Source organism: Equus quagga, chromosome 5, assembly GCF_021613505.1.
Source record: "Equus quagga isolate Etosha38 chromosome 5, UCLA_HA_Equagga_1.0, whole genome shotgun sequence".
Taxonomy (NCBI): domain Eukaryota; kingdom Metazoa; phylum Chordata; class Mammalia; order Perissodactyla; family Equidae; genus Equus; species Equus quagga.
In genome coordinates, this window is record NC_060271.1 from 22,968,878 (window position 1) to 22,982,579 (window position 13,702).

At 50.6% G+C, this 13,702-nt stretch overlaps 1 protein-coding gene across 1 annotated transcript in view; it reads right to left on the minus strand.

Moving 5' to 3' along the window:
• Positions 1-625: 625 nt before the first annotated feature.
• C5H1orf94 (chromosome 5 C1orf94 homolog) overlaps positions 626-13,702 on the minus strand; it is a 35,668-nt gene continuing 22,591 nt past the window's right edge. The window contains exons 5-7 of the mRNA XM_046660452.1: positions 9,512-9,589; positions 5,861-6,057; positions 626-701 (exon numbers count right to left, since the gene is read on the minus strand). Coding sequence (XP_046516408.1) covers positions 626-701; positions 5,861-6,057; positions 9,512-9,589 — 351 coding nt within the window. The remainder of the gene's footprint in view (positions 702-5,860; positions 6,058-9,511; positions 9,590-13,702) is intronic.

Below are 13,702 nucleotides of genomic sequence, written 5' to 3' on the forward strand. Positions count from 1 at the left end.
GACAGAGCAGAGTACACTTCTTTCACGTCCATTCCTGAGATGCATAAACTGGGATGCTGAGAAGTGAGTGGATCACAGAAGAGAAGAGATAAGCCCTCAGGTGGATGATCCGATCCCTGGGGCCCCATATTTAGATCACAGCACTTTGAGGACTCCAGCCCGTGGTCTCTTTTCACGTCTTGAGTAAACACTGGGTCTCGTGGGGTAAAATGAACCGTGAAGATCACGCAGAACATAACAAAAATAAACAGGCACACTCCACTTCAAGCAGCTCATACTTTTATCATAAAATACAAACTTTCTAAAATTAAGTGTCTTACTTCTATTTTACCAAGAACAATGAAAACAAAAATCACTCACGTTAGCTAAATACAGGTGCATATGTGGTTGAGCAAGTGAGTATGAAAATGAGGGATATGTGTGTGTGGTTGTGCTGTGTGTGGGGGGGCTGCGTGCGTGTGAGTGTTGGTCAATAGATCAGTCTGGTCTTGCTGTTTTCTGTCTGTGACCTGGTTGGAAACTTGGCTGTCCAATCTTCATACCAAGCTGTTGCAGAATCCAGAATTCCAGAACCCTTAGCCCTGATCCAAGGTCTAAGGTAGGAGGAGAGAGAAGAGAAGGAGATCTAAAAATTTATGCCGTTCCCACTGGAGGAAAAGTAGGGGCTGTTCATCAGGGGCCCACCAGACGTGGAGCCAAACCTGGAAGAGAAGGAAGGTAGACGTCACAAAGAAATTTCCGATGTTAGTGGAGATATTTAGAAAAAATAATATATTAATTTGGGGACTGTCAAAGACTGTGAAGATCATGATATGCTTGGAGGCTAAAAGCTTTAGCATAATAAAAAAGCCTTGGCTCTGGGAAAAGAAAATATTAAAATGATATAATTGGAGGACAATAAAGAGCTTCTTCTGCCACTTACTTAGGTCAGGAAGCCCCTGGCAGCCCTATTATTTCTACGGGGTTTATGCTCTGCCATATCCAGGACCACAGAGCAAGGAACCTGTCTGGACCTGAGCACCTTACCTGCGGGCCTGTGGCCTCTCTATCTGCCTTAGAGGAGCAGGCGTGTCCTTCAGGAAATTCAACAAGATAGGAGAACTCAGAGCCACATCCCAGAGTGAGATCTCGGAGTCCAGACAACCCCAGGCTCCTTCTCCTCTTATTAGCACCAAGTTAACTCAGCCCCTTCGTTTCAACACCAGTCTGAGAATTAAGCACTAAGGCATCACTGAGTGCCTTGGACTTTGCCAGACCCTCAGGGAAGGAAGAGCCCAGACGATCTGAGCCTCGCCCTCTAAGAGCGGAAATACACAGCCTTCTGCTTTTTCTCCCTGACACACTCCTATTCATACTTCAAAAGAGAGTTCAAAAGCCATCTCCTCTGTGATGGCTTCCCTGACCTCTCCAGGTGGAGTCACTTACTCACAATGCTGGGATCCTATCGCAATTTCGTCACCCATCTGCTAGGATACTTTGAATGAACGGGAACAGAGCTCAGTGCAAATTGCAGCAGAGCCAATGGCTGGATCTAGTCTAACCCAGGGATTCTCAGCCACTTTTCAGCTGGGCGGACGCACATTACAGAAGATGCTCCCGTTCACAGCACCCTCCCATGAACTGATGCAACAACAAAGGGGGGGGAGGGGAGAGGAGGAGGGAAGAAGCAACGGGAGAAAACCAGGGCGTTAATTAGTAACGCCTCAGCTGGGATCCGCATCTGTTGCTGATTGTGAGCGTCCATGGACAACCAAGGCACTGGGTTCTGTTTAATTCCCTTCGCACTGAAATGAATATCATGAGAGAAGGGACACTGTCTGGCCTGTTCACCATTTTACCCCAGCACCCAGGACCTGGCACAAATAGGGGCCTGATAAGCAGTTCACACGGGCGGTAACCCCACCTCTTCTCCTCTCTTTCAAAAATCATATCGGAAAAGAAATGATTGAAGCTGACGTTATCAGAGGGACACCTTGGACTCCACTCTGATTTACAAAACAAAGGCTGTAACCCATACTTCAGCCTTGAATAATTACTCAAGACATACCTCGTATCTGATTGCCACGGCCTACACATCTAGGCCTTTCAGGTTGAGAACTTCTGATCAGATCAACTGCCGAGGGCATGGTCTGGACAGGAAGTACACTAGAGGGCCAGGAAGACTGGCAATCGGTGTGGACTAGTTATCAAGGAATGCTTCCTGGAGGAGGAGGAAGAGCTTGAATTGCTGCTTGAGCATGGTGAACTGTCCTGGTTTGCCTGGGGCAGTTTCTACACTGGTATTTCTAGGGTAATTATTATTTGTGCTCCTTTTAACTCTCAGATGTATTGTTGTTTGGAAGATAAACTGTATGGCTATCCTGGTGAATGTGTTCAGATTGACTCGGCAGATGGAAGACAGACTCCCCTCCTCCTTCCTGAGAACCTGGAGGCCACCTGCTCCTTCCTTGCTCATGTCATCTAGTTTGGTCTCTTGATTCTCTCCTTTGCTCCTGACCCACAGGAAGCACTGACCCTCCTTATCTGTAGACTAAGCTCTCCACTGAGGCCCTTGTATCCCTCCCACCCAGTGCAGCCTCTCCTAGGCCTTGTTCCATCTGGCACCACTGTAACCCCCCAACGCCATCATTGTGCTCAGTGCTTCCTGTGTTCCCTCCTCCAGTGCCCAGGTCTTCTTTTCATCACTCTCTGATCCCTCCCTCTCTCCTCCAGGAAACACTTTCTTCACTTGGCTTCCTGCACTCCACACTCTTCTCCTATTTTCTCTCCCACCTCACTCATGCTTCCTCTTAGATCCTTTGCTGGTTCCTCCACATCTCCCCAACCTCTCTGCATGTCAGAGGACCAGGGTTCCATCCTCGGGCTTCTTCTCTTCTCTATGTGCACGTATTCCCTGGGCGATCTCATTTCATCCCAAGCCTTTACATATCGTCTATATATTAATGACTCCAAAATTTACATTACTGGCCCCCACCTCTCCACTGAGCCCCAGACTCGTATAGGCACCTGCCCATCAATAGCTTCGCTCATGTGTCTAACAAGCGTCTCAAATTCTACACATGCAAAACCAAACTCTGGATCAACAGGTCTTTGCTCTAGTCATCTTGACCTTAGTATTTTGGCATTGCCGCTTATCCAGTTGCTCAAGTCAAAAACCTAGGAATCATGCCTGACTCCTCTCTTTTCCTCACTCCCCATCCAACCATCACCAAGTCTGGTCAAATTCTAACCAGACGATAAACACTCCAGCTCTTTTCACTTGTCTCCCTACGCACATCACTGCCCTAGTCTAGGCTGCCAGCACCTCTTGCTCGGACAGCTACACAGGCTCCTCTCCTGCTCCTCTGCATCAGCTCCTGCCCCACGGTCCACCCCAGAGTGCCCATCTCCCAAATCTATACGTGGTTCCTTCTCTCGTTTCATTTCGATCTCAGCTCAAGAGACTTTCCTTCATTCTCTCCCTTCACCCCCACACCTGACATGGATGCTGCCTGTTTATTTCCTTATTATCTATTTCTCCTGCCAGAATGAGGGAAGGAAAAACTTTGTCTTGCTTACTCCAGTATCCTCAGTGCCAAGGACAGTGCCAGGCACATAGAAAGTGCTTAATAAATATTTTTGAATGAACAAGGCCTGCACCCCTTGCCTTGCTTTTCTGACCTCACTTTCCTGGTCTTCCCAACCTCTCTGGCCTCCATTCTGCTTTGCTGACTGCCACCCACTCCCCATCACTCTCCTCCTTTGCCCACAATGTCTCCAGCTGGCCCCAGGCTCTCTCCACTTCTAAGACAGCCCCTTCCTCATCCTCCTGCTGGCTCCTCTTCCTCTCCCTGGTCCTCTGCAGACATCCAGAGACCAGGACTCAACCCTCTTATTGCTCCCAATCAGAGCCTCCCCATTGCTGACTGCTGAGACCTTGGGACCACACTCCCTCCAAGTTCAGCCAGTTCTAGCTTCTGCAGAGTCTCTCTTCTCTTGAGCCCATGGCACAGTGTGGAATGTGGGAGGTTTGTCAGCCTGCAGGTGGTCTGTCTTGATCCCTCGGCAGTCTTACCTACTCTCACGTCCAGGGAGGTTAGAACCTCCCGTACAGACCCCTCCAGTCACCACCAGACTCCACCCTCTCTCACCACCAGTTTCTCTCCCCTCCAGCCCATCAGTTCACTGTAATGTGCACAAATCCGCACTGGTTCCCCAGGCCCGGGAGGTGGAAGCCTTGAATAATCTAATCCCAACCTCCCTTTTCCAATCCTATTTTCCACCTTTTTCAGGGATAAATCTAATACTTCAACCAGATGCTTTTCTTCCCCAGGCCTCAAGCTCACCACGCACCTTCCCATCTGGAGCCTTATTCCTTCTGCCTGGAATGCCCTCCTCCAGTCACTGCTCCCTGGAACCTCCCCATCCTACCGTCCCCTGCTGTCCACCCAGCACGGATCCTCCCTCTCCCCTCGGGCCACTTTGATGGCCTTCCCTTTGTCACAGCACTGACATCGTTGTGCCCACATCTCATGGCTATTAGTGCTCCGAAGGGAGGAACCTTGTCCTATCCACCCACAGGCTAAATTCATATTAACTACATAAATTGAGGCCGCATTTTCCAGGGTGTATTGGGTGGAACACACCATGATATGCTCTAGGAGAAAAAGGAGGAAAAAAGTGGGAGGGAGGGAGGAAGAAAAGAAGAGGGGGAGAGAAGGAGGGAGGGAGGAGGGAGGGAAGGAGGGAGGGAGGGAAGGAGGGAGGGAGGAAGGGAAAAGAGAAAAACAGCAAGCAAGAGAAAAATAAGGTTGTTTGGGTTTTATTTTCAAATAACACTATTGACCACGCTCTTGAACACGGTCCATGCACCCTAGGAAATTCAACGATCTGAGAATTCCAACAGTTAAGAAATCTGTTTATCGTTGTTTCTCACAGCTTTTCCGCAACAGATCTGAGTATGGTAAGTCCTTCTAGCATTTGTCCGGTCTAATGAGACATTTAGGGGAAGCACAGAAAGGGTGAAATTTAGGGGACACATGGCCGACTCCACAGCAAGGGTCTGTGGCAAGGAGGAAGGGCATCAACGTCAGGTCGGGGAGTTTGGCCCTAATCCTATAAACTGGGTTTCTCAAACTGGGGCCTGTGCTCCCCAGGGCGTGCCCGGGGACTCAGGTTCACAGGAGTGACATGGCACCGCCTGCTTCTCGGAGCATCCACAGGCGTAGAACATTTGGTGGCTGGGAATGCCTGGCTATGCGTGGTCCTAGTAAAACAACAAACACAGTTTACCAGAGTGTCAAATTTGTGTGGAATTTTCGGCTCAAATGTGGGGTTGTGTTGGCTGTTGGCGGCTAAGCCCTCTCCTCTGCTGTTTGGGGTACTTCCGCGGGAAAGTGTGAGCAGCCCTGATAAGCGGCAGCAGGCCCTTCAGCTGGCCTGTCAGGAAGTCAATGGGATGTTTGGGAGATTAGCCTGGCAAGGCGTCTGGGTTCAGCGAGAGGGGGAGAGAGCTATAAGAAGATTACCTGGCCATGTCCTGTTGTAACCAAGCCAATGGGGAAAGGCAGATGCGTCACGCTCCGCCACCTGCCACCTGCTGTGGACGGGGTGCCCAGCCACTGCTGACCGTGCGGCGGCATTTCTGCAAGCAGGCTGCAGGGGCCCAGCCCCGAACCAGGCCTGCAAGACCCTGCTCGCCTGCACACCAGCTCCCTGCAGGACCCACACGGCCTCCGGACGCAGGCACGCAGCCCTCCCCTTCCCACAGCCACGGAACACACCCGCCGAGAAAGCACTAGGGAGGCCCAGTGCACTCACTTCCCCTGTCCAGCGGCCTTCTGGACACAAGCTGGGCTTGCAGTGCGGGCTGAGGACTCACCTGTGAGGTCGGGGGAAGAGGTACTGCGGCCCATCTCCTGCCATGGGGGAAGGTTCTCGGGGGCTGCCGGACAGCTTTGGAGGTGTCCTCTGAGGGTACGGGTAGTTGGGCTGGACAAAGGGAATGTAACTCAGCAGGGGCGGGTAGGAAGAGCGGAAGATCTGCTGTCCCATCTGCTGTGGGTTGTATGGCGTCACCTGCAGGGCAGAGAGGCGAGAAGGGCTAGGTCAAGTGGAGCTCACTGCTCCCAGACATCGCAGCTCCCCAGCCCTGAGCCCAACCCCAGGCCCTGTGCCCCTCAGTCACCGTGGGCTACATAGAGGCAGCACGGTGGGACGGAAAAGCCACAGGGCTCAGCTTCCGAATGTGAGACTGGCAAGTTACTTAATTTATCTGAGACTCAGTTTCTTCACCTGTAAAATGGGCACACATTATCTCCATTGTATGGAGACTGAGTCCAGTGACAGAAGTAGAGACTAGCACATAAGAAATAGCAAATAAATATTCTTTCCATTCTCCTCCTGTCCCTCTACCTTTCCCTCTGCCAACAACCATCTGAGACACCCCTTGCTCATTTTTCAGTCTTGACCGTCTGGAGAAAAGCTGTTGAGATTTATACATCCCTGACTTCTACTTCGGGATGTCAACAGATTCCATGTCCAAGACAGCCTTGCTCCGTGGAAAGTGTGATGGATTATGGAAATGTTCTATATCCGCCCCACCCAACATAGGAACCACCAGGCGCGTGGGGCCATGGAGTGCTCCAAGTGTGACTCGTGTGAATGAGGGACTGAATTTTAAAATTTTACTTAATTTTGATTGATTTAAATATAGATAGCCACATATGGCTAGTGGTTACAGTGTGAACCCAGGAGAAAGGGCAAAACAGGGGATTTGGCTCAAACCCTAGAGAAAAACGGGAACTCAGCGGGGTTTTAGAGACTACCTGGATCAGACTCCCACCAAGAACCAGGGCCCCCACTGTCTTGCCCTTGACGAGGCAGGGACCCCACCTGTCTTATTTACTGATGCAGTCTCAGCCCTAAGACAGTGGCTGGCACATAGTAGCTGCTAAATAAACATATATTAAATGAATGAATGCAAGAGAGGAAGAGGAGAGAGGAAAGAAGAGACCACTAAGTGTCTGCTTGAATACCTAAAATGACGGGGAGCTCATTACAATGTGAGCACTGTATTCCAATTCGGACAGCTCCCAATGTCAGAAAACTCCCTTATGTATGGAGCTGATGTCCATCCTCCTGTGCTGAGGGGAGTTTCAGTCAAAATTGGGGAAGCTTCTGGATTTCCTCTTTAATAGCAAGAACCTAGAGTCCAAGCTGCTCAGGGGTTCACCCTGACAGCCCTGTCTCACCCTGCACATCCTTATCCAATACAGTATTCACCAAGGCTAGCGGTTATGAAGGCTTAGGGTGTGCCAGCCCCTTCATATGGATTCTCTCATTCAAACTCCAACCAGCTCTGTGTGCTAGGACCATTCCCATTCCCATTTTAGAGATGAGGAAACCGAGGTTCAGAAAAGTTAGGCGACCTGTTTAGTGAGTATTTCAAGTGTCTGAGTTGTGGTCAGAGCCCCAGCGAGGTGAGCCCAGAGCCTGGGCCCCTGTACCGCATCTCTGTGCTTGCTCCTTCTGGAAGCCTGAGTCCCTCCCTTCTGGCCCTGCAGTGGACATGCAGGATCTGGACATGCAGGTGATGCTGGACACAGCCACCAAAACCCCAAGATGGCGAGCTAAAGGTAGGAAAGAGCCAAGAGCTCAGAGAGAGGACCCAGGGAGGCACCTCCCAGCACAGACACCTGTGGGTCAGCGTGGCAGGAAATACCCCTGGTTTTCACAGTGGGGGAGGGGGAGGGAATGGACCTGGGAGGAGCCCGACACAAAAGAGAAGATGCAGGTCCTCGCTCTTGTACTGTTTATTCAAAAATGTACTGCTACCTACACGTAACTGATAAAACCCATAAAATAAAGCTGTGTCTAGGCTCTGGAACCATCTCCAAGATGAGCTCTTTGCTGACAAAAGCAATGATAGAACAGTGCCCCCGGAATGCCACATTTGTATAAAAATGTTTGTATAAATAGACATCACCGGAAGGATACCTAAGAACCCAGGAATATTGATTGCCTCTAAGATTTTTTATTTTGTACCATGTTCTTATATTACTTTTTCAAATATATGCACATACATAACTTTGTCTAAACGCATATTTTTTTTTTTTGAGCTCTGTGGACGGTATCACTGTTCATGGGGTGGAGGTGACGTGGCTGAGATTCTGTGAGCCAGACGCTCATCTCCACTTCATCTCAGGATGCAAAGCCCTGACTGCTGAAAAAGCAGTCCTGGCCCAGGTAATAAAGTAACCTCTACCTATGGGCCCTTCTGGAACATTCTAACATACTTCAGGTCAGAGGTGCAGTTTGCAGAGAAAGAGTGGGCCTCCCTGGGGAGAGAGGAGAGGCTGAGGAGTCTGTGAGCTTGAGTGTGGGGTCTGTCCCTCTGTGTGAGGGGGCAGGACCAGCCAGAGAACGCAGCTGGTTCCTGGCTCCTCCCCTCACAGCCCCCTCCCTGCCCCCATTTCTCTGAGCGTGCTTTCTTGTGTTTTGTGTTTACGCGTGCACCTGTGCAGCTTGGTGGCATGTATCTAACTATATCTTTACCCATGTCTGTGTGTGTGTTTGCACTGCTGCCTTCCTGTGTCTCTGCTGCTTTATTCTGATATTGTGTTTTTGTGTATCTATGTACAAGAGGCAGTGAACAATGGCAATTGGGAGCACGGACCCGGAAGCCAGGCTGCCCAAGGTCAAACCCTTGTGTTTGACCACTGTGTTACTGTCAAGTAGATACTCACCGCCACCCTATCCATGGGAGCAGGGGTACCAGAGTCAGTGAAGAAAAATACAGGATGCCCAGTTAAGTTTGAATTTCAGATAAAAGATAAACAGCAAATAATTTTTTAGCATAAGTCTGTCCCATGCCATATTTGGGACATACTTATACCAAAAATTTATTCATCATTTATCTAAAATTTCAATGTCACTGGGTGTCCTGTATTTTAACTGGCAGAATGACATGGGAGAAACGTGAATCCCCAGCCCTACTGATGATGGGCAAAGCCATGTGACTTGCTTTGGCCAATGGGAGGTGGGTACACATGGAACCAGCTCGAACCCAGTCACAGCCCAGCTCCGCCAACCCGTAGACCCGTGAGTGAAAAATAAATATTTATTGTTGAAAGACTCTGAGACATTGAGGTTCTTTGTTGTCAGTGCAAAAGCTAACTTATATGTTCACTTTATGACCTTAGGCAAGTTACTTAATCTCTCTGTGCCTCGGTTTCTTCCTCTCTAAGCTACTTCACAGGGTGGTGGTGAAGGTGAACTTGGTTACTGCTGGTCAGGTCTTTAGGGAAGGCCTGGCTCACAGCGAGGGCTCTGGAGTGCAGCTGTGATTGTCATATGGGGACCCTGGGGTGTGTTTCCACACACCTGCTGGCATTTGTCTCTGTACTCTGCAGCCAGGGGAGGGCCAGAAAATATGGCTGGTGACTGGACAGACAAGGAGAAGGGAGCAGGTGTCCTTCTGACCCAAAGGCCATCGTGGGGCTGGGACAGGGTGGAGTGGCCCTCTACTCACCTGTCGAGAGTAACACCCCAGCGGGGGGTGCTGGGCCTGCTGAAAGGGCATCCTGGCTGCCTGCTGTGGGTACAGGCCCTGGGGAGAGAAGGCAGAGGCTCAGGGCCACCAGGCAAGGGACTCCCAGCCAGAGAGCAGCAGCCACTCAACTGAGCTTCCAGCTCGCATGCCTGGGTCCCCACCACACTGCTGGCCAGACCCACCAACTGCCTGGTCCAGCTAGAATCAGGCTGAGCAGGCACAACTCATATTACACAGGAAGCCCCTGGTTAGCAGGATTCACAGCCTTTTTGGTTAGTATTTAAGAGCTTCAGGAGCCTGACTGCCTCTTGAATCCCAGATTTGCCCCTTAGCAGCTGTGTGACCTTGGGCAAGTCGCTTCTCCTCTCTGAGCTTCTTTTCCCTTGTCTGTAAAATTATGTGCGTTCAAGCCTGCAAAGCCTGTGCAGGTAGCCAAATTATCTTTGCTGTTGCCTACATCCCTTTTCTAAGTGCCTTTTCCCAAACCCCATTCCTGCCCCATGACAGGAAGCGGCCATGTACATCTGCGCGTGTGTGTGTGCATTAGTTTGCATCCATGTTGATTTAAGGATATTTGCACGTGTGCTTCCATTGGTGCCTGCAGCTGTGTGTTTCCGTGTACAATGTGCATCTGTGAACGCAGGTGTATTAGTTTGGGTCTCTGCTGCTGTGTGTCTATTTGCCCAGGCGTATGTCTGTGTCAGCACCTACGATGAGGCCTGGTGTGAAGATAAAGGAGTTAATGCATCTAAAGGGCTTCAACAGTGCCGGGCACTTAGTAAGGATTCTGTAAATGTTACTTTTTTTTAGCATCTCTCACTGTCCTCCCTTTCGCACTTGAAGAGGTTCTCTGGCAGCTCAGCCAAGTGGGAAGTAGAAACTTTATTCACAGCTCTGGCCGGGGTGGCCTTGGGTGCCCATAGGTACACACACACACATGCACGTGTGTGCGCGCGCACAGACACACACAGCAGAACTGCTGCTGTGGGTGGGGTCAGCCCATGGCCCCTCCAGTCCGGAGTTATCTCCTAAGATGCAGCTTACAGCTCAAAGCACCCCTCAGACCAGTATGCCTTTCCAGAAGATTCTGCACCCTGAGATGCTGCCTTCATTCTGGGCTCAGCTTGTGCCAATTATCAGTGTTGACGGTTGACACTGTGCCCCTGATGACTTCCTCAGAGCCCATAGGCTCCTCACCAAAGGCTGCGAAAGTCCTGATATGGGGTCAGGGGGAAGTCTCCCAGCTCTCCTAGGGTCCCATCTTCCAGGTGCCCAAGAGTGCACACCCCCTCAGAGCACCTTCTTGATCTCTGTTCCCATTCACCTGACACTTGACTGTGGTCGGGCCCCTCTCACTTCCACACCCCCGTCACCTGAAACCAGCGCGCCTGCTCCCCTTTGCTCCAAGCCCTGCATCCCGGGGCAGCCCCACTCACCACGATAACCCCAGCCTGGTCCCTGCAACCCAGCTATGGCCTGAACCTGGACAGAGAAGCCAGATGGATGGGGCTGCCGTGCCAGTTCCCAGCCCACAGTGAGCTCCAAGGCCTGGTGCTAAGCGTCCCTCCTCCGTTTCACTCCCTCCCTATTAACATTCAGCTCTGCTCGCACAGCCAACTTCCCCAGGCTCCCAGCTTCCCAGCCCGCCTGGGCCAGGCTACCCTTAGGATCTGTGGAAGACCAACAGCTGCCCATCCCTGCTCTGTCCTGGGGTGGATTTTCAGGAGACGGTGCCATGCGCATCAGTATGAGCAACACTCTATGACTTTAAGGACATTTCTCGTTATTTGAATTGCAATTCTGTAAAATCACATTCTTCTTTGCTTGAGACCACCCTCCCTCCTTAATTGGAAGCAGAGTTCCTTTATGCCAAGCAGCCCAGGAGCCTCTGAAGCCCCTTGGTGCTGGGGATTTGGTCTTCCCTGGCTCTGTGTCCCTCCACAGGGGAGCTCTGAGTAAACTGGACTCGGGACCTCATCTTTATTCCTAACGCCAAGCAGGAAAAGAGACTAGGATAGCCTGTTCCCCGTTTCTCCTCTCTGTCTCCTCAAGGTCTGTGGAGCTCCCTGACCCTGTTTTGCAGGAAGATTGGGGCTGAATAGTAATAAAGGCCAACGTCTGTATCATGCTTTAGATTTTACAAGGCCCTTTCCCATCCATGGACTCCATTATCCTCACAACCAAATCGAGTACACGCTGCTGCTGCTGCCATTATTATGAGCCCATTTCACAAGTGAGGACACCAGGGCTCAGAGCTTTTAGCTAACATGCCCAAGGCCACATAGCAGAATTCCTTTAAATGCAAGTCAGTCCATTGCAAAACTTTCTTTTTATCATATGAGGCCACTTGATCTGCCGTCTTGAAGCTGGATGGCATTACGAGATCATGAGAAGCTGGGAGAAGGTAAATTACACTGTCCTTTACTACTTCCCAGGAGGGTCAGTTCCGACAGCTGACTTCAGGCCCATTCAGGCCTAAACTGTCCCCAAAGGACCCTACCAGCCAGGGCCTTCCCCCACTTCTGCCCAGAGGCCTGGGAAACCTCAGAGTCAGCCCTGCGATGCTAACGTGGACATCTCTGAAGACAAATGAACTTTACGCCCAGAAAGTATGTGCCAACCTCACCCACTCCCAAAAGCCAAGCGAGAAGTTCACATAGCGAAGGGACATTAGCCCCTCTTTATAAAGCAAGCCACTGTGAACTGGCTTTACAGGGTGAGCCCCGTGAGTGCATTTTAGAGTGAATCGGTCTAGGCTACATAAAATTATGCACTTGCTCCTCTTTCAGAGGTGGGGGTGCACGTGGTGCTGGTCTCAGATTTGCTCTGACTTGTGCTGGACTCGGAGCTTCGGAGTCATTTGGAACCCCCTCACCTCGTCAGTGCTCGGCCTGTCGTCAGCGAGAAGCAGAGGTCATTAAACTTACTGAAATGAATGAGTAAGTAAATGAATCAGTGAGTAGGTGGATAAATGGCTGAACAGAGAAGGTGCAGACACAAAAAGGCAAGAGGAGAGGAAACTCAGTGAAGAAGCTGCTAAGGATGCTGTATCACAGACAGTCGCTGAGGCCCCTGGACCCCCCTCCATCACACTTCTGTCCAGCCTTTCACCTCAGCGGAGGTGCTGTGGCGTGTGAGGCTCTGTCCCTGGTGAGGGGAGCTTAGGCACTTCTCTTTAGAAAACAACGACAACAAAAAAATGGCTTGAAAGCAAAACTTTGGAGAGAAAAAGAGAGACTTTGCTAAACTCCTTTAGGTCCTGTTTTAGATTCAGGGGCTGGGCCCGCTGGCGCAGCGGTTAAGTACGCACGTTCTGCTTCGGCAGCCCGGGGTTCTCCTGTGCGGACAGACGATGCACTGCTTGTCAAGCCATGCTGAGGCAGGCGTCCCACATATAAAGTAGAGGAAGGTGGGCACAAATGTTAGCTCAGGGCCAGTCTTCCTCAGCAAAAAGAGGAGGATTGGCAGTAGATGTTATCTCAGGGCTAATCTTCCTCAACAACAACAACAAAAAAAGGATTCAGGGGCTAAGTCTGGGGGATCAGCTCAGGGAGGCCTTACATGGAGTAGAGAAGATCGAAGCTGAAAACCTTGTCCTTCTGTTGTAAAGCAGGAAATGACATAGGGACCCAAAGGGCGGAGGGAGGGGAAGGGAACGTAGACAGGCCAAGATGATTTTTGGGTGGATTTCCTTCACTATTTGCCCTCTCCAGGCTGTGCTGGACCAGGCTAGGGCAGCAGATTCCCAAGGACCTGGCCCCACAAGCTGCTGTGTGTTCCCCATCCTCCTCGTCCACCTCAATGCCATTCTGGAGGGGAGCAGGGAGGGGAGCAGGAAGCTGAGAAATCTCAGACACTGGGCATCTTTCCTGGAGAGCCAGAACTATTTAAGATATTGGATTGGATGACGTTTTAAACCAGAGTGGACGTTTATTTGATTTTTTCTTCCATCTACCCAGTGGGTGGCAGCTCTTAAGGGAGATTAAGTTAAATAGACTAACTAAAGAAACTACATTTTCCCTGCATAAATAAGTTCTGTGAGTAAAATTCCCAACCCTACTACAAGTGTTTCATCATCCCTTTGGTGTGGACAGCAACTCCCTTTAAGCCATGAGCCCAAGACTGAGACTTTATGCCGAGTCACCTTAGCTGGTGTGGGGGATCAGAATT